Source organism: Drosophila mauritiana, chromosome X, assembly GCF_004382145.1.
Source record: "Drosophila mauritiana strain mau12 chromosome X, ASM438214v1, whole genome shotgun sequence".
In the NCBI taxonomy this organism is placed as follows: Eukaryota; Metazoa; Arthropoda; class Insecta; order Diptera; family Drosophilidae; genus Drosophila; species Drosophila mauritiana.
Genome location: NC_046672.1, coordinates 3,315,740 through 3,342,066, shown reverse-complemented (window position 1 = coordinate 3,342,066; position 26,327 = coordinate 3,315,740). Strand labels below are relative to the sequence as shown.

At 40.7% G+C, this 26,327-nt stretch overlaps 1 protein-coding gene, 1 long non-coding RNA gene and 1 other non-coding gene across 4 annotated transcripts in view; 2 read left to right on the top strand and 1 right to left on the bottom strand.

The window, feature by feature from the left end:
• LOC117148771 overlaps positions 1–19,911 on the bottom strand; it is a 97,009-nt gene extending 77,098 nt beyond the window's left edge. The window contains exon 1 of one of the 2 annotated variants that reach the window (XR_004459924.1): positions 19,782–19,911. This is a non-coding gene — a long non-coding RNA (uncharacterized LOC117148771). Of the gene's footprint in view, positions 1–8,230; positions 8,451–19,781 lie in introns of those variants that run through there. The other variant, XR_004459925.1, reaches the window with a different exon arrangement.
• LOC117148768 lies at positions 9,766–10,798 on the top strand. The gene has a single exon (XM_033316366.1). It carries the CDS (start codon positions 9,918–9,920, stop codon positions 10,488–10,490), a length of 573 nt encoding a protein of 190 aa, XP_033172257.1. The 5' UTR covers positions 9,766–9,917; the 3' UTR covers positions 10,491–10,798.
• Positions 18,265–18,336, top strand: Trnaq-uug. The gene has a single exon. It is a non-coding gene; the product is annotated as a tRNA-Gln (tRNA).
• Positions 19,912–26,327: the final 6,416 nt, after the last annotated feature.

The following is a 26,327-nucleotide window of genomic DNA, read 5'->3' as shown; positions in this document are numbered from 1 at the left end:
ACATTCACACACTCACTGCATTAGTGTGTGTGCAAACTTTTTCATAACAGCGATTGCTACTGTTATGATATAAATCTGACTCAATAACTGGGTTCTAGGTCTAAGTCACAAAGTAACCAATATAGAGGCTCAATAATTGCATAATCCTGTGAACAACTTGATTCACATTTAATTTACGGCGAATAAAAATGTTTGATGAGTACTATTTGTAATCAGCAAGGTTGTGTTGGCTGTAATCTCTGAAATGGGTTCATTTCAATGCGAACTCTCACCTCTGAAAACTTTGTTTTACACAACAGATGCTCTGTCGCTATCTTTGCTTCCGTTTTTTTACATTTCTATATATAATTAGCAATATACATATGTACATATGTACATATATTCCCGATCCGATGCGCTTTCTAAGGCAACTGATAAGAGCCCAGCCCAATGGCAAATGAAAAAAACGCAAATGGCAACAAGATGCTGTTATACTCGCACTATATACTACATTATCTCACTATACACGAAGATGTTCCACACTTGGCTGTTTGGCTATCGCCAGATGAGGATGGCCATCCGCACCACGTCGCTTCCCCGCCGGTTCACGAATCCATGGTTCAACCTCGCACACGCGGCAATTATTTTATTCGCGTTAGTCACTTGCCGTCGCTCCTTTCCTCATGCTTTTACTTGCTTCTAATTTCTTTTATTTTTTCGCAAAGTCTTCGCTTATCAAAATTAGGTCAAACTTGATGTAGGTAGGCACTTTTCGTTGATTAGAAAAAAATTTAAAAAAAAAGCGCCAGCAATTTATGGCCAACTTTGTTACCATTCGCCATGCCAGCATGCCAACCATGCCTTCATATGATTGATAAGAGCGCGCGTTCTTATCAAAATACAAAAACGAAACAAATCAGTTCTACTTGGGCGGCGTCGAGTGGTTGCCGTGTGCGCGGCAATCACCTGTACACAAACCCAGTGTTGGTCAGTTCCGAAATAGTTTGCAATCTTTTTAGCGGATATGTTCGAATGATCTGTTCTGTTTGAAATAATTTACCCATTTTTGAAGTTCAAAAATCGTCTAAAAATCCTAATTTGTCAACTTTCATTTCGTTTGATAAATCTTCTATTACACTAAAAATAATATAAAAAATAACTATAAATTATAATGACTAAATCAGTTACAGTGTGCAAAAAAGTTGGTGCGGATTTAGTTTGCAAAATAGAGACTGGCTCCTTAACATTGATTTGATGTGCAGATAAAATATTTTTGCAATGCGCCCGCTTTTTGAGATAACGGTATAGCTATAGTATTATTTATAGGCTCACGCACACAGACGACAGTCACATGCACTAAATAATGAATTTTGATTGGTGATCATTTTCCGGCTTATAAATCTCGTGTCGAAGTGGGGATTTTTGTTTCGATTTGAAGAGGTTGCCTGCTTCAGTTCCTTGATTTCCTCGTGCAATTTAATTAAAGTTGTAATTCCAATTGCATACGCAACTTATGATGAAGGGCTCAAAATACCAAATCATAAATTCAGCATTGAAGTATACTTCTTTTTTTTTTTTGAGTGTGTGCCTTTGAATTTGCATCTATGTACTCCAGCTTACGTCAGTTATATAAATACATTATACGATTAAAATTCAGATTCAGGGGCACATAGTCACCCGTATCGATTCATATCCGGTGGTCAAAGCGGACAATCTGCCGAAGTGTATTCACGGTTGCCGGGCGGACTTCTCACTAAAATGGCACCCGCCGAATAGTATAAGTTATAGTTATAGTTATTGATCTTATCGACTGCCACACGCTGTGCGCAAAAAGTCTGGCGACTTCCAAGCGACCGAAGCTACAAAATGTCATATCATCCACAAATAATTGTGAAATTCCTCCTCAGAAAGGGGCAATATAACCGTAAAGGCAATTTATTGTTGGTCAAGTTAATCGCGTGCCTCAAGTGGCTCGGCCGTCTGTCAAATTATCAGTTGTTTCCCATTAATTACATGCGCCCCTATCGCTCCAATCGAAATTTCCCAATTTATCGTTACTCATACGCACCGTTGCTGTGCAAAAAAAAACTATTCTGATATTCTGATTTTATTCGCTCAGGGGACTTGCTGATTACGTTACGCACGGGTACTCGCAAATAGAATTTTTGAGCTAATCTCAAATGTTGAGAGTGTTGGAAGAGTGCGCCACTTGCGTAAATATTTCTGATAACGCAGGCAGCTGAGTATAATATAATTATGATTTCAGTCTTGGCAACCGTCGAAAAGACGAGACCAAAACGTCATCGTTATCAGTCGCCTATCAGCACGCATCTTCCACTTAGCTCACCTGCACGGCTTCAACTAGATTCAGCGTGATTCATCCCACAGATCTAGACTTCTTGATTTATCTTAATATTAATATGCAGATGTTGTCCCTCAGAAACAAAGTGTTTATATAACTGGGGTGGACCAGTCGGGTACCTCAATTGAACCATTTACGTACGAAAGTATTTCAAAAAGTATCTTAGCTTTAGAATTTGCAAGTCATCAGTATGCGATAATAACTCGCAGTCACATTTAGTTATCAAAAGGGCCTCAATTATATTCATTAAGTATAATATTTTTAAATAAAATACAATGTTGACTTATGAGGGATCTTAATTTTTTGAAACCAAAGATTTGGTTGGTGAATTAAATGTAACTATTATAAATGTCTCATGCCTAATCTAAAAATAAAAAAAAATTAAATAAAATAAAAAACCCAAAAATGGCTTTGAGGTAGGCAGTGAATTTCCCAGCCACGATCGGTGAATAATGCTGGAGCCAAGTGAGAAGTGATAAGCCATTTGGCGCCATTTTAAGTGGAATCGCAAACGCTGACAGGTTTGGACGATCGGCGATTACAACATGGGGCAATCCATTGGCAGTTGGTCTTTGGATTCTTCGAATCCCCGATCGCGAACCCGATTCCGATTCCGATTCCGAGTCCGATTTCGATTTCGATTCGGTAATGGAATGGATGGTGACCTCTGGGTACACCACAAGTCCCAAACTGACCGCATGTGGCTTCGTATCTGTCACTGCTCTAATGCATGGCATAAATCTCATTGCTGCCTAATTGAAATCATCTTTTTCGAGCTGGCGAAATTCAATTGCCGCAATCGACCGTCGAACGGATCGAAGCGAACCGAGGCTCTGGCTCTCCGCGGCGATAATGGCGGTGATAATGGGCCCCTGCCCCATCGGCTACATGGTCTTGCCCTTCGTTCCTTACACAACCAGTGAATGGGTATTAGTGTGAATGAATCTCTTCTATGGGCTCCTAATGAACTCATTACTTTGCTCCCATGGAAATAGCAATGTTTACAAGCAATCCAATAGGAGCGTATTCAATATAAATTGATTTGTATTCGCCGTTCATTTTGTTTCTAATTTATTGCTTGTCAGTCTCAATAGTTTCAAAGCGCATCTATGCATTTTCATTTGAGCAAGATGTGTAGTTATGTAATTTAAAATACAATTTATTTGGAGATAAGTGCAAAACAGGAAGAGTACTAGTTGGTCTACACCGCTTTTAAACATAAAACACAACATCTGTTTATTTTTACCGCCTCGTTTCACAATCGGCGCCTGTTCTTATCAGTCCAACGACTAATTTGCATTACACGCATTATTTGTTGCTAATGCCAAGCTCTCGGCTACAACAACAAATTGCTGCTGGCGATAAAGGAATACGTATACATAATAATAATTGCTCATACGCCCCACTTGCCAGCACTCTGAATACATAAATATGTATGTTTATAAGTTTAAATATAAGTTTAAATCCGCCGCCTCTTCAACGGGATCGGTTTCTTGCTGAACTGACGCACTATCGAGTGAGATCAATATCTATATCCTCGAGCAGAACCACTTTTTCGGTTGGAAAGGAAAGGAAAAGTGAAAGCCGAAGAACGCGTGTGACCCAGTTTATTTTCTATAATCGCTCAGCATATAGCCCCCGTGCATATACACAACACTACTTATATAGAGGGGGCCATAAATAAGATTACTGATTACCGCCGGTCGTCAGAAGCGTCAGCCTATGAAATCCAATAGCTTTGGTACATTCATAGGTGTGCGTACTGTATCCTAAAGGTATCGCAAGTCTCGAAGAAGGAAACAAATTGAACGGCTATCCATTGATTTGATTCATATTTCTGCACTCAATATGTTTTCGAATAAAAATCAAAAATTCGCAAATGCAAAGTTCTGTAAAATATAAAATGAATTGGAATTGAAAATGGGCTTCAGAAAGTGCATCTCTAAGTTAGAACTCGAACTGGAAAAATCACAATTTGCTATGCTAAACTATTCGAAGGTTGGGGTAATTAAGTGACGTTCTAGGCAATATAATATATGAAAAGTAGTCGAAAAACTTAGACTTAAGCAGAGTAAAGTGGCAATTTTCAAAATATTTACAACGCTGGGAAACACCCGATCGGCATTGCATAGCCATTAATAGATAAACCATTATAAATGGGCGGCAAAAATACAATTTCTGCGGGCACTCGGTACTCAATTGTTTCAAAACGCGACCGACTGACGAAATGACTGGCTGAATGAATGAATGAATGATTGCAAAACACTAACGAGAATTACCCGAATGGCGACGCTTTGCTCAATTTGCATTATGCAAATGACGCGTTAGGGGCCCCCGACCGACCCCCTGGCAACCCTGAAAAGTGCGAACCCCCAACCCCGAACCCCAAACCCCAAACCCTCAGGGACCCACCATTAGCAACAGCTATAGCTGCTAGGAAATATATTTATTTTCATTATTTTCGTATTAAAAACGAAAGATTATTGAGAAGTACGGGAAGTACTAGCAGAGTATCTGGGGCTTCGACCCACTTGGCTATTCACTCGCTTATGTTTGTTTTTCCGTTTAAATGCAAAATGCGCGGCAAATGCGACGCCGGCTGATGCTCGCCTGTTTTAGCTGGTGTAGTTTTTCTTTAGTTTTTCCTTTTTTTTATTGCTGTAATGTGGCAAAGGTCTCGCACGTGTACGCGTCGTACATACACTCAAAGAAAATCGCACACCCACAAGCAAGCACACGATTGTGGAGGCAGCGAAACTATTTTAAATGCTTTAGCTTACAATGTTGCCGGTCGGAAACTGCGTAAAACAATTTTAATCGCACATGCCAGTGGCTCGTGTTTGGCATTCGTGGGTGGGTGAATGGGTGGTGCGGTGCGTTGTGTTGTGTGCTGGTTGCTGGGCGGTGGGTGGTGGATAAATGGGTGGAGTGGCGGCTGAGGCCATGTTTACATCACCCAGACATCGCCATCAACGCGCGTGCAAATATATATTGGCGCATTTTGAACAAATTATTACTAGTGTGCGGCGTGAAATCATTTCGCATCATAATCAATTGCATTTCAGATTTGCTGTTTGCAACTCGAAACAAATGCCATGCAGCCATGAAACTCAAGAGTGCTTAACAAACTAATGTATATACATATATGCACTGATAAAATCTTGAAAATATACTCCTTTTTTTTGCCCGTTTGTCCGTGCCAACGACTTTTTGATTATGTTGAAAGTTTTGCCTCGCAGCACATAAATAAGTATATGTTCCCATGCCGACATCTCCATTTCAGGCATCATCATCATTTTTTATATTCCTGCCAACTGTCATTAGCTTCCTTCGGCCGTGTTATTTATCTGGCGGATGCATAATTGCGTATTATCAGCGTTTTACATTGACATTCTGTGCATTTTTAATGACTTCTTTTGGCCCGAAATAAAGGAATCGACTGTCTTACTGTCTGCCGACAGTATGGAGGCTCCCAATGGAGGGCATACTGTACCGAATGGAGGGATACAATCGCAGATAGCGAATAAAGGCTTAAGTGTACATCATTGACATTTGACAGGCAGACAGAACATTTATTTATATATATATCGTAAGCATATACATATAAATATGTGTACAGTTTGCCACCCTCACTGCCTTAATTTTATGCAGCGTCAAAGAACAACATTTTTCGTATATTTTTTTTGCTTGTTTTAAAATTATTTTTGACTGGATACCCAACTCAAATCTCTCAGTTCGATGATGGAACCTGCACATTTGACAGATACTCCTTTCCATTTAAGTGGGTTTATGCGACTGCAAATGAATTCAAATTAACGCACTTTGCAGTCAGATTTTTGTAGCTGGGTTTTTTGTTGAGCAAACCCAATATTTCGCTTAAGCCGATCATTATCGATCGTACTATAGAATAAAAACAAATTCGAATTTCATGATTGGGCGGAATTTGTTGTTCGCAGAATTTTCAACTCCTAACTTCCGCTTGGATCCGATCCAGAGCCTGAGCAAGACTTCCTGGAAATGGATCTTGGGCCACTTGAACTATATGTCTTATGGACGGCAGCCATGGGAACTGGATGAATGGGGATGTGTCGGCCCGGGCACAGCAAAGTGCCATAAATAATACGAATAATAAAGTGTCAAATCCTTGAGCGGCCGACAAAGCAAAATAAATCAAATCAAATGCGAAAAGAATGCCCCCAAAAATGCTGGATTTTTTATAGTGAAATACACATCCGCATTTTGTGCAATTTGCCTAAAGGCAAGCTCACACAATTGAAACCTATCTTATTGTTCGGTTTATTTTGATCTCGGAACTGGCGCTATTTATCGAAAGATCGGGGCGATTCCCCCGCCAATTTGGGATGCGGAACTACCGCCCATTATCAAGTGGTCGAATTAAAGATGCTCCTCGCAGTCGAATGATTAAACTGACTACTAACGATGTTCAAAATTAAGAACTATGTTTGGTAGCTAGCATGAATAACGATCAACAGCCCGATATTTGGAAGTGTGTTTGAACCAGTTCTATTATTTGCATTGGATGACTCCGGCTCTACTTGACATTTAAATGAAAAAGTTTCTTCGTCAGTTAAACACTCTTAATCACTGAAACATGAAAGAAATCCGAACGAAACACTTAAATTAATTGGGTGGAATGGATGTATTCATTCTAACATCAATAGTAAATCGTTGGATCCTACAATTTGGAGCAACTATTTCATTATTCAACTAATGCCAATATCATTGCCTCAAAAGCTCATTGACCAACTCAAATTGGCAATGGCAATTGAGGGATTTTAGTGCGTATTAATTAACCATTTCCTGTCACATTGTTGCACCAGCCTGTTAACACAACTATTCATTCCATCTGATAGCGCCGATCTTCAGCGTTTTTGGACATAATTTTTTTTTTTTTGGTGACCGCAAGTGTTTTGTATTTGTCGTAAGTGCAAACCCCATTATCCCATCCCAGCACCCGAATGAGGCAATCTGTATGTTGTATATGAATCACGGATCGCTTAGATCTGGAAACTTGTCCGGGGCATTTGCCATAAATCAGGCGGGGCGACAATCGTGTACAAAGCCATGTTGTACATGCCTCGACTTCGGTTTGCACTTGTCAAAAATTCGCACATTTCTGAGTAGCTGTGGTTCGTTTTTTTCTTTTTTCTTATTTTTTTTATTTTTTTTTTGGGCTTGATTTCTCATTTCTGGCTCGATCGGCCTCCAAAAAGTGCGTGCGATGGTGTGTTGTCATTGTCGTGTAGCCGGCAATTAAAATTGGTCCCCTTCCGCTGGCCGCCGCCCCTCGAAAACCCCTCGAACCGCCAACGAAACCCACATGGAAGCCCCTCGAAAGCCCCCCAGAAATTGGCCAGGGCAGCTGTTAAATAATTTATGAAGTGCGTAGGGTTTCTGGTGCGCATTTCAAGCAGCTCGAGAGCCCCAAACGCAGCTCATTTCATTTATTTCACTTCCAAAACTCCGGCCAAATATTTGCGCATCGCTCACGCACTTTTTTTGGACTGCCCCGATCAATTTGGTCGAGGCGTCTCCTTTGCAGATACCCTAATAATAAGGAGTATCTGTGCTACGCCAATCACCAATTTACAAGTAATACCTACGAATTTTCACTGGTTTTTGTGCATGTTAATGATTATATTGCCTAAATCTCCCTTTTCACCGAATTAAAACAATATTAATGATATTTTCAGCACAAATAGAAGAGTATTCACTACTCGACGTCACTATTGATTTGCATTTGTCGATTTTTTTGTTTGGCCCGTTTCAATTTGGTTTGGTTTTGTTAGCCGGAAAATATTTGGCCACGCAGGTTTTTTTTTTTGTCTTCGGTGCGTTCCTCATTAAACATTTTGGCCAAAAACTCACTTGCGATCTGCATGCAAATGCCGCTGATTAGCTGGGGCGCCGAGTTGGCCATAAATCAATAGGCCTTTGCTGCCACACGAGCCACAAAAAAAGTCCGCAAGTGAAGAGTAAACTGGCCCAGAACGGATCCCAAAAAGTCGGGCTCAAAGCCAGCTGCAGTCTGCGGAGAGCGTCTTCGCGATGGTCTGGCCTGCTTATGGTACGGTCTATTCCCCGCCAGATCCGGATCACGAATGCTCGCTCAACCTTGGCGCACAGTCAGGAAACTCCGTCGAGGGTCGAGGGTTGTCTCTGCACTGCTAGAAAACGGGGCTCTAATTGGGGGAACACATTCCCAACATGGAGCAGTATTCGTAACGAAAGCTTTGCACTTTAAGTTGTATGCCAGTTTTAAAAGGCTCTATACAACACTGCACACTTTTTCGCTCAGTGTGGCCAAGGGAAGTGTTAAGCTCGCCACAGAAAGTGGAAAGAAGAGCCTGATTAATTATGAATTGAGTGTCTGAGCCGAGTTGCCTGCACTTGCACTTCTGGCTTTTTTTGTTTCGTATTTTCATATTTTACTTGTTGCACTTGCGGCACTTTTTATATTTTTACGCTTGCAGAGCTCGCCTGCAGACTTCATGCTGGTCATATACATACGTACACATATACATATGTACATATATTGTCTGTGCGAGCAGGGGTGGGGGCCCAAAAAGGGGCGGAGCCGGGGTCAGCGGCGGGTTTTGCAAAGGGGGAGGCACTCGAGCAACAACTTTTGTCACGCCACTCAGTGTAGTTGAAATGAGGAGCGGTTCAGAGGATCGGGCATCTGATATCTTCAAAACTACTTAATTCTCAAGAGTTATGATTAAAGGAAATCAATATAAATAGAATTAAACCACAAGCAAAGGTAAAAGTCGCAACTGAACTAACAAACTGATTGCTGTATTTTCCTGTAGAACCTGGAACTTGGCCCCTGATCCGCTCCTGGCCGCGCTGGTGCACTTGCCACTTCACTTGCAACATGCACTAATGCTCAGCGGCACGTCCCAGTGTCTTTATCATATAAACGGTGCGATTTAAATTAATAATTAAAGCGAGCTTGTGGTTGTGGTCCCCGGTCCGTCTTCAATCGTCTAGGGTCTTAAGTCTCTGGACTTTGGGCTCCGAGTCACGAGACTTTGAGCCATCTGCCGCCGGCAGGTGGATCGCAGGTGGATGCGAGCGGATTAAGCTGCCCACCCTTGATGCCATAAATCAACGGGGACACTGGGCTAGGAGGTGCTCGCTGCTCTGTGCTCAGCCAGATGAGAAGTTGACCGGTCTGGTTCATCGCATCCCAGCGAGCCCATTGAAGACGAGCAAGAGCTCCGACTAGACCAATATATATATATATATATATATATGTACTTGATCTGGCCATTAAAGCTTATTACTCAAAAAAGATCTTGTTGAAGCATATCATTTGGTCAAGAATATCGCGATTTCAAGCAGTTTCTTTAGTTCTTAGCGAAAACCCACATGACAGTTTGTAAGGTTAGCTTTGCCTCTTCTGTCAAATGGGCTAAAGGCGAGTTGACTAGCTCAAAATTTTTCGTTCGTTTCGTCGCTCTCGAAAATCGAAAATCAGAGGGGACAAGCTATGTCAGAAGGGTCAGTTGAAGAGTATCCGATTGAAAGGCACTGAAACTGAAAACTAGAGATGCTGGTCATGGACGCGTTGTTTAACAGCCTGTTGGTGGTCAGTTCCGGCTATGCGATGTACACCCTTCACCCAATTGAAACGCCCTATGGCTATGCAACAGCGGCCTTGAGCCTGGTCCACGGAATTTTGGGGATGGTGCGGGCGGCGAGCAACGACGATGACGAGTGCAATCGGGTGCGACTGATTACGTCGGGCATCATGGAGATAGTGCCGCTGCCCCTGACCAATGTCGAGCTCTATCTGAAGTCCACCAACCCGGGCTTGGCGTTGGCACACTCCTGTTTTGTGGTGCCATTATTCTACGATATGTTGGCCAAGGTGCGTGACACCGAGGACACCTCCACGGAGACCCTGAAGGAACTCACACTGGTGGGCAACGTTGTGTCCCTGCTCTTTCTGGGCGTCAACGAGTCCAACAACATGTACGGCGCCATGGCTGCCATCGCTTTTGGAGCTCGCTACGCTTCCGCTTTCCTCGACTACTACTGGAAGGGACTAGGTGCCGAGTTCACCCTGCTGGCCCACTCCATGTTTGTCCTGCTGATGACCATGACCCTTTCGGCGAAATGAAGACCACTAGACCTCCCAGAAGATAACCTATCCGCATCCAAGGCCAGCGGTTAGGTTCGTTGGCTTTCCGCTCAATAAACTTGCAATTAATGTTGGCAAATTAAAATGCAAAAATAAACATTAATTGTTTTGTCACATTCGCAGCACGACCAAAAAACTTAAGTGTCTCCATCTCTTTTGTCTGCCCCTTTTGTCTCCAGCGCCAGCACTCGACCTCCATCATCCAAAGATCCAGAGAGATCCAGCTGGGGATAACATTTTAGCTTCAATTTACAACGTCAGCGGCGAGCCCCAAATGAGCCAAATGAGCTGATCCCCATTCAAAACCCAAAAAAATAAATAAATAAATAAAAGGAACTGAATAAAAGACTTGAGTTAAGATGGACGTGCTCTTAATATATACAATTAAATACAAAGATGCATGAGTAATTGGGTTTTGTTCTACCGCCTCTCAAATAATATTCAAAATCGTATCCAAACCAGTTGCTAAGAAGTGGGAAATATTTCCGGGAGCGACTCAAGGACATGGCCAAATAAATGTGGCCTACTTTTGGGCGCCGGGAGGCGTCAATCTCGGGGGCAGAATGCTAATATACCGGCGCCATTAAAAAAGAGCGGAAAAGAGCTGCGAACTCGGCGAATGGATAATAATTTATGCATTTTAATTAATTGCCAGTTGCGGGACCCCGTTGCCAGGTTTTTATGATGGCTCTGAGCGATCTCCGGAGATTGGAGATCGGTTTTGCCCCCCTTTGGCGCTAATCATGTCGTCATTTGCATTTCAACGGACTGCGGGGATTCCGAGGAAACCGGGGGGAGCCATATTCAACAGACAAACTCATTTGTGCAATTAAAAGGCGATCAATTTTTTTTTTATTTATTTATTTTTTTTTTTTTTTGAATCAAAGCTGAGCGCATCGAAAATTAAAGAGACAATGTCGCAGATAATTTTAAGGAAGTACGGTGGATAAACCGAACAGTATAGTCGAATATTTAATATTATTAAAAAATATATATTATATTTATATATTATTAAATAATATTAATAATAATATACTGTCAAATAACCAATAATAATGAATTGGTTGGGCGTACACACTGCGTATGCGTAATAAATAATATTCACTGGAAATACGTGCCTATAGAAAACAGTTTACTGTTACAATAATGCAATATACAAATCGATAGAGCTAACTATTTAGCTATTTTCCACTCTATCGACTGAGTACTGTACTGCGAAACTTGTAACCTCTGAAACAATCAAGAAATTTCTACATAAATGCAAAAAATCCAACAAAACACACAAAACAACAGAAAGCGCAAAAGAAAAGGACCAAAATAAAACAATTAAAATGCAAAAACATAGAAGCCAGGAAAAGAGCGCGCTGAATGCGACTGCGCAGCGTTTAGCAAGTTCAAAAACCTGCAGTGACTCAGTCGGTTAAAAAAGCCGGCCGGCATTGGCGCAGTCTCCGATCGGCAGAGCAAAAATAACAAAATAACAGAGTGAAATAAATAAAAAACGATGCATGCAAAATGAATGCGGACATGGGAGAGACGGAAAGAGTGCGAATACAGCTAATGAATGCGAAATGGAACACAGAGGCCACAAATGAAAAGGCCCAGCAACGCACCAAAGATACCCTCGAATGTAAGGAAAATAATAATACATTCTTGAACTTATTTTGGTAAGCAGTATATATCAGAGATGCAATTCTGAAATGAGCAGTGGCATAGAATCAAACTGCAATCCTTAAATATTATATAAAACGTAACTCTATAACTGTATGCTATGCACCAAACGACCAATAATTGAATATGCCCCGATTACCCCTATCCTTGTCGCCATATCTTTAATGAATGCCAGCCAATGTGTTCAAAAAGAAACGGTCAAAATGCGAGGCGACGCCAACGCAACCGACATCTCTCGATATGTGCCATATAGCATATATATATACTCGATCCGTATCTGCATCTGTATCTGTATCCGTATCCGTGTGCATGTGTATTGCATGCTTTGGCGACGGCGCGAAATTCAAAAAAGCTGCGTGCCGACGCAGCTGCGCTTGCGCATTGTTGTTTGACGTGATTTGTTTACGAATCTTAACAAACTGTGCACACAAAATGTTTTAAATTACCAAGAAAAGGCGTCGTCCGTTCAAATATTGTGCGCACACACAAAACACGCGGCTCAGGAATCACAGCTTGCCAATCTATTTGCACTGGCAAAATCAATAATTGCGAAATGATTGGGCGCTGCACTGGGCGAAAGCGATCTGGATGTCAGAAAACTTCAATCACAGCGTATAATGTAGGGACTTTCCAATAACGAATGCTTGGGATTGAAGATTTTTGTTTGTCTTACAAATTTAGCTACAGCGAAGTAGCAATATTTTCTCGCTGTGCAAGAAACCCGTTACAGCCGGCGAGTGACTCAAAGTCAGACACATTCAGATACTACGATGGCGTGGGAGAGCGCAAAAACTAGAGCTGCATTCGCATGAATGATGTGAACCACATAATACTACATGCTATATACACCCGAGTGAATCACTCGATTCGCAGAACTACGACGAATGCAGCTAAATTGATTGTCCGATCACGATGCCGACAACCTGGCCATTGCAAGTGAATGGGCAACCATACCGTGGGTATATACGCGGCTTTTCGGGTTATTACTTCAGATGGCTTTGTGAATTGTGAATTGTGAATGGAATGGCAATGCAGCGAATGAGTCCAATTGTGGGTCAACTAACTTGACCGATTCGATGATGTGCTGCTGGGCCGGCAACCGGCTAAATGGATCCGATAATGGCCATGATTCATTTACTACAATACATTTTCCCATTCATATTCATTCATCATTCATATAAGCTGCGTTACAACTTGAACTTAGGCCTAAAACGACTAAATCCGTTCTTATCAGGCGTATTTCTATGGAATTGTAAATATCCGAATGATATCTACATTTGCTCAATACGCTAATATTTTGCTGCATGATGAATCAGATGAATCAGAGATCCGAAACAGAACAAAACAACGCGAAATGGTTCTAAGAAATTCCAATCAACTTGTAACCCAGCGCCAATGAATCACTTTTTCTCGAGATCTTTGGATCCAAGATAGCAGATACATTTTGGTCCTTGAACGGCGATTTCCAGCTGCAAAATGAAGGCGCAGACCGAAATGCTCTTTACAATTAGCAAACGAGTTAAGTTGGGCAGTAATAAGTTGTTAATTGCGATCTCCCCTTCGAGTTCGAGTTAACAAACATTTCCCTAGCTCATTATGAGGGACCTGTTAACGAGGGAACACTGTGCCGGGCAAACTAGGAAGTTAAGAAAACTGACACCGAAAACTTGTTGCTAAATTAGTGCAAATCATTTGCATTGATTAAACTTAATTCATATCTGAATGCCCATTTAATTTGGCCGCACAATAAAATATGCATAATTTTGCACTTACAGAAAATGTTAACATTTTATAGATTTTACTAAAAAGAAATTCTATTTTTAGAGTAAAATGTACTAGCTTATAAATAGAAAGTCATTATGATGTTTAAAAATAATAGTAATAATCAATTTTAGGTGCGTAAAAATTAAATATTTCACTTTCATATTATTTGCAAATATCATATATAAACACATTTTCTCTGCGTGTATCCTATGTCTATGATGACCATGACGTCATGATTGTTGGAGTTTTTTGGGATGGGCCCTGCACCTGTCGCCAAGTTGGCCTAAACTTGAAACTTGGTTCGTCATTAGTTGGCCACAGTTAGCAAACGAGTTTTAGCGTTTTAGCGTTTTATCGTTTTATAGAGATATCCAGTTTTATATATATGTATATATATTTTTTTTTTTTTGGTCTCATCTTCGCGCTTGCATATTCATCGGCTGTGTGTATATAATTACGAAAATAATCATTATGGTTATGCATTAATTAAATTAGTTATCTCGCCACGATTGTCACATTAAGAATGCCGAACCGACTTTGCTTAAGTTTTCTGGGAATAGTTGTAGGTTTCTCTTTTTTTGGCAGACGAGCCTCTCAAACGCTTAAATTAGCATACATGCATTTATGTTTTAAAAACTTTTCGATGGCCATTAGCTTATTTGCAGATTAAATCTAACTTTGATCGTCCATAAAATGCCTAATTTTTTTAATTTATATTGGAATTGGTCTTGCTAACGAACTGAATATTTACAAAAATCTTTGTAATTTATCACATTTCTGTAAAGTTTCTGTCTTAGAAATACATAGAAAACATACATTTAGCGTTCTCCTAAGATCCTCCTATTTTCGCCGAATTTTCGCGATCTGTTCTTCTTTTAGCTCTGGACGACACTATACATATATGGCAAGTGAAGAATCTTCATTTTCTGTCGCTAGGCATTACACAAAAGGCATCTGACACATTTTCTACACGCCGGCACTTAGATAGAAACGAATGTGAAAAGCGGAAAAGCAGAAAAGCGGAAAAGCGCGCGATGGGTTGGGGAAAACATTTGAAAAGCATTTTCAGTTGTCAGTTTTGTGGGTCGCGGGTATAATATACATAGAATAATATGCGGAATGATGTAGAATAATATGCGTCATTATGACGAGCCTGTGAACCGCTCTTTTCGGCGATCCCAATGAAAAAAAATCTGAAATGGCTGAAATTCAAAACCCGAAAGACCAAAAGAAGCTCAAATCCTCAAAGAAGCCAAGACAAAGGCATTCTCCTTACCTGTACAGCCCAGTAGTTGAAGTGCTCCGCAAAAGGACAAACTTTCATTCAGTTGGCAAACAATAATCAAAGCGTAATGAATGGCCGGGAAACAAAAAGATTCAGATTTATCGAAAAAGCGAAAAGGTGGTTGAACCCCCTTTTTTCTCATCACTACGGAAGATGCTTGTCCTTGTGCTTCCGAGTAGGTAACCGAAATTTGGATAACAATAAGCCAAATAAAGGAAAGCCCTTCTAATGGTACAGTCCCGCCAAAGGCTATGATATTGAAATCACTTGACGGAGTGACATGGCAAATATTTGCGCCATTAATTTGTCTTTAGCTTGAAATTTATATATTTCTATTCCCATACGGAATGATATCTATTGTGAGATTAGATGCGTGTCGATTCCAAACGGGAATGAGACGCGATTCTTGTAGTTTGTACGCATGCCGCACAGTGGACGATCGATAAGTATGATTTAAAGCTAGCCTGCATTATCAAGTGGAAACCTATTGAACCTAAATAACTTAGCTGTATTCAAGTTATTAATTTAAATTGCAATACATCTGGGTTAGGGTTACCACTGTAGCTGCATACCAGCTTCAACTGACCACTTATTATCGAGGTGCCGGCGAAGGAGGACTTATCGCCCCCGGGCGATCAGAAGTGTAAATATTACCCAGACAAACTCGGAGGGTGGCACCCAATGTTTATGAAAACGGTCATAAAACATATATATGTATATGCGTATATATATATATATAAGTAATTTAATTTAAAATAGTCGACATCGTTTATCAGTGAGTTCCCCGAAAATGAAATACAAATATTTTGTCATTTACAGCCTGTATCGCTCAATGAAGTCGGGGTAGATAGCAACTGCCTTAGAAAAAAGTCTGTTTACCTGGTATTTTCATTGCATTCTTATGATACCAACATAGCTTATCTTGGTAGGTAGCAATTGCATAAAACCATGGCCCGAATATTGGGCATATTAATTATCGAAGAATTAATAGGCTTATCCCTAATAAGACATAAACCGAAATGGCTTAGGATCATGACACATGTATCTTACTTCAAGAATTGCTCCCAATCACGCATGTTAATTCCTTTGTATTTTTCCTCTGCGGCCTCTTTAAGTAGATCGCATGGTAGTAGTTTAGTTTCCCCCTTGCATTACATGACGCAATCCCACTCCAAATGCTAATGATCGTCTTTAGTATGGGTCACAGAATCGAAGAGAATTTTTATGACTCTAGATGGGTGGATGGAAGAACGTGCTGAATCAGGAATTCAATGGGTGACCATGGGGCCCAAGAAGTGATCGCAAAACCCATAAAGCGGCGAAGAGTCGAAAAAGGGGGCCTATGATCAGGTGTAAATATGTTGAGCTGCGTGCGGACAACTCGTTTTCGATTTGTCAATTTTTATGTTTCACAGTTACGTGTCTGAGTTTCGTGAACAGAAATCATGCTGTTTTTTTTTTTTTTTTTCGTTTTTTTTTCGAAAGACGAGATCGGCGGCGGCCCTAGAATCTCAACCTTTTTGATAATTCAACGCCCTGATTTTCGGCGGGTCGACTATGATAATGGGTAGACAACAAAAACGCGTCTTTTGCGCCGCCATAAATGTAATTGTATTTGTAATTGTCTGGATTTCTAGAGGCTGTACCTTTTGGCAACAAAAGTTTGAGCCCCTCCCCGCTTGATTACTACTCTTATTTGGGTTACAACGCAAATGCAGGAGCCAGACTACATAATTGTTAATTTCAGTTTGAATACAGTTTAATTGATGCGCATAATTGACCCTTGTCAGGGGCAGACATGTCGCAGCCTGTTGCTGCTTCTCTCTCTCTCTCTCTCTCTCTCTCTGTAGAAAGGGTGCCAGGAACCACCCCAAGTTATGCAATCCCTGCTCGAAATTACAGTGGAAAAGCAATGGTTGTTGAAAATAAATTATTGTATAACCACATTTTCATATTCTTGGAACAATTCTCGAAGCTTTCCTTAAAAGGTGCTCCCAATTCTCTGGTAATTACGCATGTTGCTTGTTGAGCACAGCACGTGCATTACTATCACTTTGAACATATGTACATACATATGTACATACATACATAAGTATTCAACGTAGGGACTTTCCCTTCGCGTATATACCGTTTTCGAGGACCTTCCCTGAGTGTTGTTCTTTTCGCTTGTGCAGATCCTCACCCCAGCCAAAGTATGACAACAAATAGGGGTTATCTCGATATTTCGATCGGCGACCCTTTTCACCTCAAGAGCGGAAGAACGAAGTATGTTTATAAATATTTGACGTAGGAATATACAATACAAACACAAATAAATAATCAGCTGAAAAATGCGTACGCGATTTCGATACTCTTACATGTAGCTGTCGAATGATTTTCAGGTAACAATTTTTCAAATCAGATTCTTAAAGTGCCTGCACTTAATCCAATTATACGGTATATCTCTAAATGATATTTGACGCAATTACGTAATCAAATTAAGCAGCTTATCTGGCATTTATAATGACAGAATGAAAGTAGTCCGCTTCCCACTGACGAACTGCACCACCACGCAGAAGGACATTGAGAGGCACCCACACATTCGCCTACCAAGGACCTTCGACGTCAACTGGGATTTCATATCTCGGCTCCCGCATGCAATTCGCTCTCTCACTCTCTTTTAGATGCTCTCTTTTGCTACACTTAAAACTACTATTTAATTCGATTTATAAAATTGTAGATTTAAGAACATATAGTCTTAAAAAAAAAAAAAATTAGTATTAAAAGTATAAACAACGCTTTAGACAAACTATAATATATAATTCATAAATATTCGAAATATTACAGTTAGTCCTTTACTCTGATTATCCCTGTCAACTAAAGACCCCGTTTTCGCTCCGTGTACTGGCTCCCATCACAGGCCTAGTGGGAGTGAGCGAGACGAACCGGACTATTTATAAAACCAGAGCCTGAGCCGCACTCCACCTCTCTCCCTCTCGCTTGCAGATGCGCCGATTTTCGGTTGCCTGGAATTCTGCAACAGCGCATTTATCCGGTTCTATGGTGTAACGGTTAGCACTCTGGACTTTGAATCCAGCGATCCGAGTTCAAATCTCGGTAGAACCTACCTAGTGGATTGATATATATTTTTGGCTGGGTTTTCCCCTTTTGTTTTTTTTTTTTTCTTGAGGGTCGCTTATCGGTTGGCAGATGATTGACAGCGGTTTGGACCCTCTGCTCAAATACGGTGATGATATTTGACTATATAGTTGGGGAGGCGGGAAGGTGGGCATGGTATATTGGTCAATAGTCGGCACTTCATTGGTCATTATCTCGTTAATCAAGTCGACAAACTTGTCGTTTCTATTTGCACAATTGCCATAGGCCAACCCCGGAACCATCTCCCATTCCCCCAGCGATAGAAAAGCCATTGAAATGAATTCAGGGCGACGTTTATATATATGTATGTACATATAAACCTTTTTTTTTTTTTGACTGCGGTGTGAATTTGATTTGTGTCACGTGATATGACAGGGGGCGAGATATGACATCTTTGTGAATGGTCAGCGTGAGAGACTGGGAATCGAATGGAGTCCGGAGTACGGAGTGTGTCGCGATCCGGGGCATTAACCCAACCGGATTGAAATCATGCAGGGTGGGGGAAAAGCACCGTGGAATCGAAAAAAAAAAGCCCATCGTTTAGCAGTACGGAAATGTAAGTATATTTTCTACCGATTCAATATATTTCTATTCAATATTCAAGAAATATTATTTATAATTTTTTTTTAATTATATAGAAATCTTGCAGCCCTTAATTTGTAAAAAAGAAAAAAATTAAATTCATATTTAAAGTCAATACTAACAAATTGAATTCACCAATATCAATGCCGATACTGTAGCAGATTCATTGAGAGTATCGAATCTTCGCTTCCTTTCGTGTTTGCTTGACAAACAAAAACTTTTTTTCGTTAATTTTTTCTTTTCGGTTTTGGCTCCATTTGTGCGGTTCCGTAATAAATTTTGTTTCTGTGTTTCTTTTTTTTTTCGGCCACACGCGCAAATGTTTGGGGCACAGTTAAGGCCGGCCTTCACTTAGGCTTTTTCTATTAATTTTTCTCGTTTTGCTGGCCTTTAAGCGGCCCTTTAATGGTGGCTAACTCGACGCGCTTGGCAACAGAGGGCCATGAAGGGCTTTGTTAAAAATACGGACTTAGATATTAAATTGTAGAAGCTAAAACAACAAAACCAACGAAAAGACACAACCAAACGCAAAGGCAAAGGCAAATGCGAAACCAAAACCAAAAAGTAAAAGTTGCCCGATTCTACAGATGGCCAGAGCTAAAACTAGGGCCGGAAATGCTAACACAAATTTTCACAAGCGATGGATGAATGGATGTACAGCCAAATGGACGTGGGGTTAAAAAAAAAAAAGCAAAAAAAATATGTACACTTTTTATTTACGCGGACTTGTCGCGGCTCAATTAGCGAAATGCCTACGAGCTGCTTTTGGCAGTTGGTAGAGCCCACTGGACATGGACATGGATGCTCGTCATTATGGATGTGCCACTTACCCCGTGGCAGCACGCGTTCATTGTCTGTCTGAGAAACATGATGAGCTACAATGGTACCTTGTAGAGCCAGAAGTCAGCCTGGAGGTCCTTCCATCCTCAATAATCTGGCAATCACTTTGACATCGACGAATACACCTAAAATGATGGATTTAGTTAGTTTAAATTTGTTACATGGTTGCATGTTTATGTGCGATTTTTTAATTAATTGAGATTTGTACGAATAAGAATGGTATTTTTTAAAGCCTATTAATGATTGCTCGACTTTTTAAGCCGCTTGCTGGGTATACCCCTATTTGGAGTGCGTTGACTGTGCGCCGGCAAGAAAACTGAAACTGGAAAACTAACAAATGGACAGCTGAAGCCGGGGGCAGCATCCCCATTCCACATCCACATCCCTATCCCCATCCCCATCCCAGACACTTGTTCGCCATGCTTTTTTCGTTTTTGGCCTTCTTGCGAGACAATTGTTGCGCGTGTGTCGCCGCTCCCCCCCTCCATTGAGGTCCCCCCCTTCGGGGACCAGTGGCGTCTGCCCGTTACAACGTCCATTCATTTATAACGTATTTCACCATTGAAATGTTTAAATTTGTTTAAGCAGCCAGGAGGAACTGGCGGCAGCCAGGCCTAAAACAAATCGTTCGTATGTTTCTTGCCTCATCTCCACTCATTCACACCAGCCGAACGCATACAGCTGTGTTCAATAACATAGGTATGGTCAAAAGAAGTATTGATTGCCTTGCCTCCGAGATTTTCGCATCTCACTCGTTCTTGTTTTTTTTTTTTTAAGGAATTAATAATACACTAGTGTAACATGTAATTCCTGTAGGAAGTACAAGAACTCTTGCCTGCCTGACCGCTGCTGTCAATATTTCTATGGACTTATAGTCATGTCGTCTGGTTGTCTGTCAGGGCCGGGTATACTGATGTCCAAAAGACATTAGTTCGTAACTTAATTAATGTTTTTGTGTTAATTGCCGGCAGCTACAAAAATTTAGAAAAACTCGAAAATGTTCGACAACACGAAAAAAGTGGGAATAAAAAAAAAATAAAATAAAATTAAATGGAAACTAAGCAGAGAGCTGTAGCACGGACTTGAATGAAGGCATCGGGAATTAAATTGTCAGACCATCGAGGAACAAAACCATCCAACAACTGCCCAAAACCAGCGAGATATCGATCGCGACAAGCAGTAGATATTCCCAGAAAGGCCTACATGGCCCACTAGGTGACCCAAAATGACAAAGATGATCCAAACACGCAGATGGACTGCTCAGATAGGTATTTTTGTATCTTTGGGTGTTGTAGTTGAGAACGACTTGGCAAAATTGATTCCCAAATAGATATTGTTAGGCGCTTTGATTTAAGGCCCCACTTCCTGTGCACATATGGGCCGTATATTTTTTTGGGGCTTTCTTCTCTGTCGCATTGAGACAATAATTCATTTGGGCATTAACTAGATTCGTTTAAATTGTGCCCATTTTTTCGAGGACACACATTAATAATTATACCTGGGATATCTTATCTAGTCCTATATGGACTTGTTTCAATACACATTTCTTATAGCCAGAAATCAGCACAGCTTAAACGCGATAAGAGTCCAAAAGATCTGTTTCAATTATATTGTTTCAGCCACTTAAAAACTCCACGAATCAATCAGTGGTATAGGCTTTCGGGTTTTCCGCGGGCACTTTGACACTTCTTCGCTTGACGCATTAATTTTACATGGCCAGAAGCCCCAGACAAATTAACAGATGCATTATTCATAATGCGGCTGCAGCGGTGATTTCCCAAATGCGAATGGCGGCGAGTGCCACCACCTATGGATATATCTGAATTTCAAAATTTCGGCTACTGACCGCTGTGGCGACGGCGCCAATCGTTCGCCCGATGGTTTCGCTTTTGGACATTGGTGTCATAATATTCGCAATGTACTAGATTCATGCTTACATCTCTTTTTTTTGCCTTTAGTGGTCTAAAAACAGAATTAGTGAGCGGGTAAGCATTGATTAGAAGCGCCCAATTAGCCGATACAGATTTCTATATAGACATATATATATATAGATATAGAATTTACTGTGGCGATGACTTGGCAGTTCGTTTGAACTGCACGCTGCCCACATAGTTGCTGAACTCGCGGCGAGTCATTGAACAAGTGGGTATTACAAGAGGTCGATCGCTTGATACCCAGATCACGCTTTTGGCCAAAGACTTTTTTAGATCTACATACATATATGTAGCAGTGTACAAAACAGCGCACAAATGTCTGGAAATCACTTTAAAATGTGCCTAAATCACCTCAGCAACAATATGCCCCACGGAGCTCTGGCAAAATACCCTCTGCGAATATCGATTCAATGCTGAAAGTCTGACTAAGCCGGCCGGCCGGTGGCGTTGACGCTAACGATGACGCCATCTGGTGGGCAACTACGCTGCCACTGATTTTTCCTTGCCCCCAACACGACCCCCCCCCCCCCCTCGATAGACCATGTTTTATGTAAACCCCTCTTAAGACATAAAAAAAAAAAAACCTGCTTAAGACATCGCTGTCGACGCATTTGGTGCGCAGGTTTTTCCTTTTGGCATGAAAATGCATTAGCCGCAGCGTATGATTCATGCCGTGGCAGTGTCAGAAAAAGGAGGAAAAACAAATGCTAGGAAAATAGCAAGTGGAAGAGCGCCGGCATATGGATTTTCCCTCCCGTTGCCACTGCATTTTGGCCCCGATTTCGCGGGCCAGGCCCAAAATTCATGTATATTTCTCGAGTGCTTTATTGTCTGGCCGGAGTTCAAGTGGATGTATCTACAGAATATCAGGGATTGCGGCTAAAAATGGGATTGGCAATGGCGCCGCTCGGCACTAAAACAGGTAATTTTTGCGAAAATTGCCTTAAATTGATTGAAGTACTTCTTATCAATTGAAACAATAGGCTATAGCAATAATTTACTAATAAGCCATATATATGTAAATTTAGTAACTATTCGAAAGTGTTACTGATTTACATGCAATTGCTAATGTCTGTCCTTCGCTGAATCTCTCTAGCTATTTTTGAGTTTCAAAGTTTTTGGCCGAAACGCTTTCCGCAGAAAAGGGTTTAAATAGATTCAGACTTGATAATGCCCCTGCACGTAGCAGAAAACACGCTCCAACTTTGAAAAACCGGGCCTGGCCGAGTGTCCCGTGTTTCTATAATTCACGGGCAATTAAAAAAACAACAAAGTTCTGTCCGGTCCGGTCCGGTGCGGTCCGCTGGCCTGGCAACAAGTTCAAAAAAAAGAAAAAAAAAATTAGAAACTAAACGTTCAGAAACTATCCGTAAACTTGAGTTCGGGCTGATGTTCATTAGGCGACGCATGCGCAGGTAGGCCTACATTTAATGTAATTATCAATGATTAATGAATTGCTTGAGCAAACATTGTGCGAACGAACCGATACCTTTGCCTATGCCAACAGCTTTGCCGAAACAGATACATTTCTGGGCAAACACATGTATATCTATGGCTGCAGATACAGCGGCGAATCTGAAAACTAGGCCTAATGACCAAAGAGCACCGAAGCCGACCCGGGCCCAAAACCTTCAGGTAGCACTCGGGACATGCAATAAAATAAGGTAAAATATCGAATCCGATTGAAATTAACACAAATCCTAGAGACGAACCGCTCTAATTTCCCCGGCTACAATTAGCGACCTGGCACTTTTGCCATCGTCTCGATATTTCCCACTAGATACACTTACTCCACTTGTGCACTCGAAGAAAACCTAGGAAATTACCATTACAATTACAATACAAAGCAAATATGGCTTAAATGCCAACTTCTTTTCGTGTGTAAACCAATAGAAATTTGAAGAGCTATCCGAACCTTTAGCGCTGCATTTCTTTGGGTGTACTCGGCCCGCCTGGGAGGAGTTAACCGAATGGTCTTAGAAACGCACAACTAATGATTGGAAAACGATTTCTGGGCCGCAATTATGGCAGTCAATTAAGCGGCGTGTGAGTATCGAGCCGTTAAGCTAGTGTCTGTCTTTCACGCCCCCAAACGACGCCGTCTTGGCCCAAAACGAAAATGTAAACCAAAATGCAGACCAGACCCACATCCAGCCCCTGAAAACCGACCTGGTGGCGTCATCCCTCCAACCAATTACAACTTCGGGTCCAAACAGCCGGCGGCCACCGGCGAAACAATCACCTTTAATACATATTTATTTATATAGATTTTGGGAAAGCCAATAATGATTTGAATTTCAAATTGCCCGGCAACACCTATTTATCATTCTCTATTCGCGACACGCGTTCATCTAAAGAGTTCGATTTGTCAAAGCCACAACTCGATTTTTCATTACCAGGGTCTTCTGCAGAAATCTCAGACGGCCTACGGGTTGCATAAATCACAATCTGTGAGCTATTTTTATAATCGAATTATAATTGCAATGAACATATTTTTTAAGCAGCCAGAAGGTAGTTTTTTTCTATCTCATTCCTATCATCAACGTTCTAAATACGTTCGTATAAATGCATATACTTAAGAAAAAGTTGGGCTTGATTTTCACAGATTTAAATTTCAAAGCCATTGGGCAAACCTGATCGAAAATCGCTCAGACATCTGGCCAAAACTACAATGCCCACAGACACGGGCAACAAAACTTTCAAAGAACTGAACGACAAAAAAACCCTATTAAAAATGCCACTTACAATTAACAAAAGGAATAGGAACTGCGTAATGCTTACTGGTTACTGGTTACTGGGTTCTAAGCACTCGTGTGCTGCTCAGCTGTTCAGAACCCAAAAAAAAAAAAAAATCATTAAAAAAAATCAAAAACCGAAACCAAAAAGGCAAAAGAAATACAATCTATCTGCGCAGTTACATAAATTTCTGGTGAGTAGATTGGCTTGCTCCATGAATGGTTGCTATGGATCGAAACGGGAATCGCGGGGAATATCTAAGTTCTGTTTCGCTCTTCGGCCCAACAATCTGAAGTCTAACGCATCGATGATGGAGGCGACAAAGTTGTCATGGGTCAGAATACATACGACAATAAAATTAAGTATCTGTCTTTAAATAAAGCCAGTTTTATGTTATTGGTTTTTTTTTTTTTTTATTTTTGTTTGCCCAGCAATTTAGTAGCATTTCGAATAAGAAGCAGTCATTAACTGTTGTCCATTATTGGTGAATATTTTTGTTAATGAACTTCTGAAAATGAAAAAAAAAAATCTGTATATTATAAGAGTTGGCTTTCGTCAGTTTCGTCGCCTGTGGCCAGTGACAGAGTGTGAATATGAAAAAAATGTGCGTGCTTGAGGTAGTCCAACATTCGGCGGCAGTCGGCAAATACGCATAACAAACGCAATTAAATTTTATAAATATTTAAAACACCCATTTACATACTCGACCCACACATAGATCAAAATGCGGGGGGAGGTGTTGTGTCTGGGTGCCCGGGGTGGTATACACATAGTTGGTCGTTTGGATCGCTTTTATGGTGAATCGCTGGGGGTCTCGGGATCGTATCGTCATGTGCCAACTTGATTTGTCAGGTTTTTTATGTACAAATGTATATAGATACATATATACGTATCTATATATGTATGTACGTATGCAGATACGAGGAGGTCTAATCAAACGACAGCGGGTTGACAATGAAGGGCTCGATTTTGGGCTCGACTTTGGGCCTCAAGCTATGTTTCTGTTTTCTTTTCACTTAATTATTTATGTATTTATTATGGGCGACAAGCGAGCCCTTATAATTATATGGTCAGATGTTTTATGTTTGCTCATGTTTGTACACATACCAACATTTTTGTATACATTTTTGTGGCCCGAAGGAAATTGAAAGTTATTTGCGTTCAGAATTTAATTAGAGAGACTTCGCGCTGAAAGCCACTTAAAGTTGATTTGTGGCCGTGAGGATTAACACACTTTGTTCCATCATAGACCCTAGATTTCTTTGGGGAATCGGAACATCAAGGCAAAGAATTGTTTAAATACTAATAAACTAGGTGATCGACATTCGAAAGGTTTGTCTCTTACTTCAACGTATCAAACAGTCAAAGTTCATTCGCTTTTATAAAATACAACTTTAAAGCTGAGAGTGGCTAACCTCATTTTTAAGTCCTTGTTATTTATGAGGCACAATTCCTGCGCGAGATTTTCGAGCGAAAAAATGCTTGTTTTCAATGCAAAGTGCTCTTCATTCACAGAACTCCCTCCCAGGTTAAATTTTTCTTTTTTTTTTCTTTTTCGCTTTTCGGGACCCTTTGTGGTCTCAACCTGGGTTTTTTTTTTTTGCACAACCTCAACGATCTTTCCTTAACGTCTTCGTATTACTTAGCAAATTAATAACCATAAAAATCTTAATGCCCAACTCGCTCAAGAAACGAAATCTTTAGCTTGCCTGTTGAATTTCTTACGAAAAACATTTCGTGAAGCTCACAGAAATCTACAAGGAAAAAATCACAAAAAGGCACACGAGACAAGAAAATAAATAAAAAAAAAAAATAAGAGCCAAGACACAAAACAAAAATTCAAAATAAATACAAGCTGAAGAAGAA

Excerpts from the sequence above, each read along its gene's own strand:
- LOC117148768 (XM_033316366.1), top strand. The coding sequence starts at position 9,918 with ATGCTGGTCATGGACGCGTTGTTTAACAGCCTGTTGGTGGTCAGTTCC.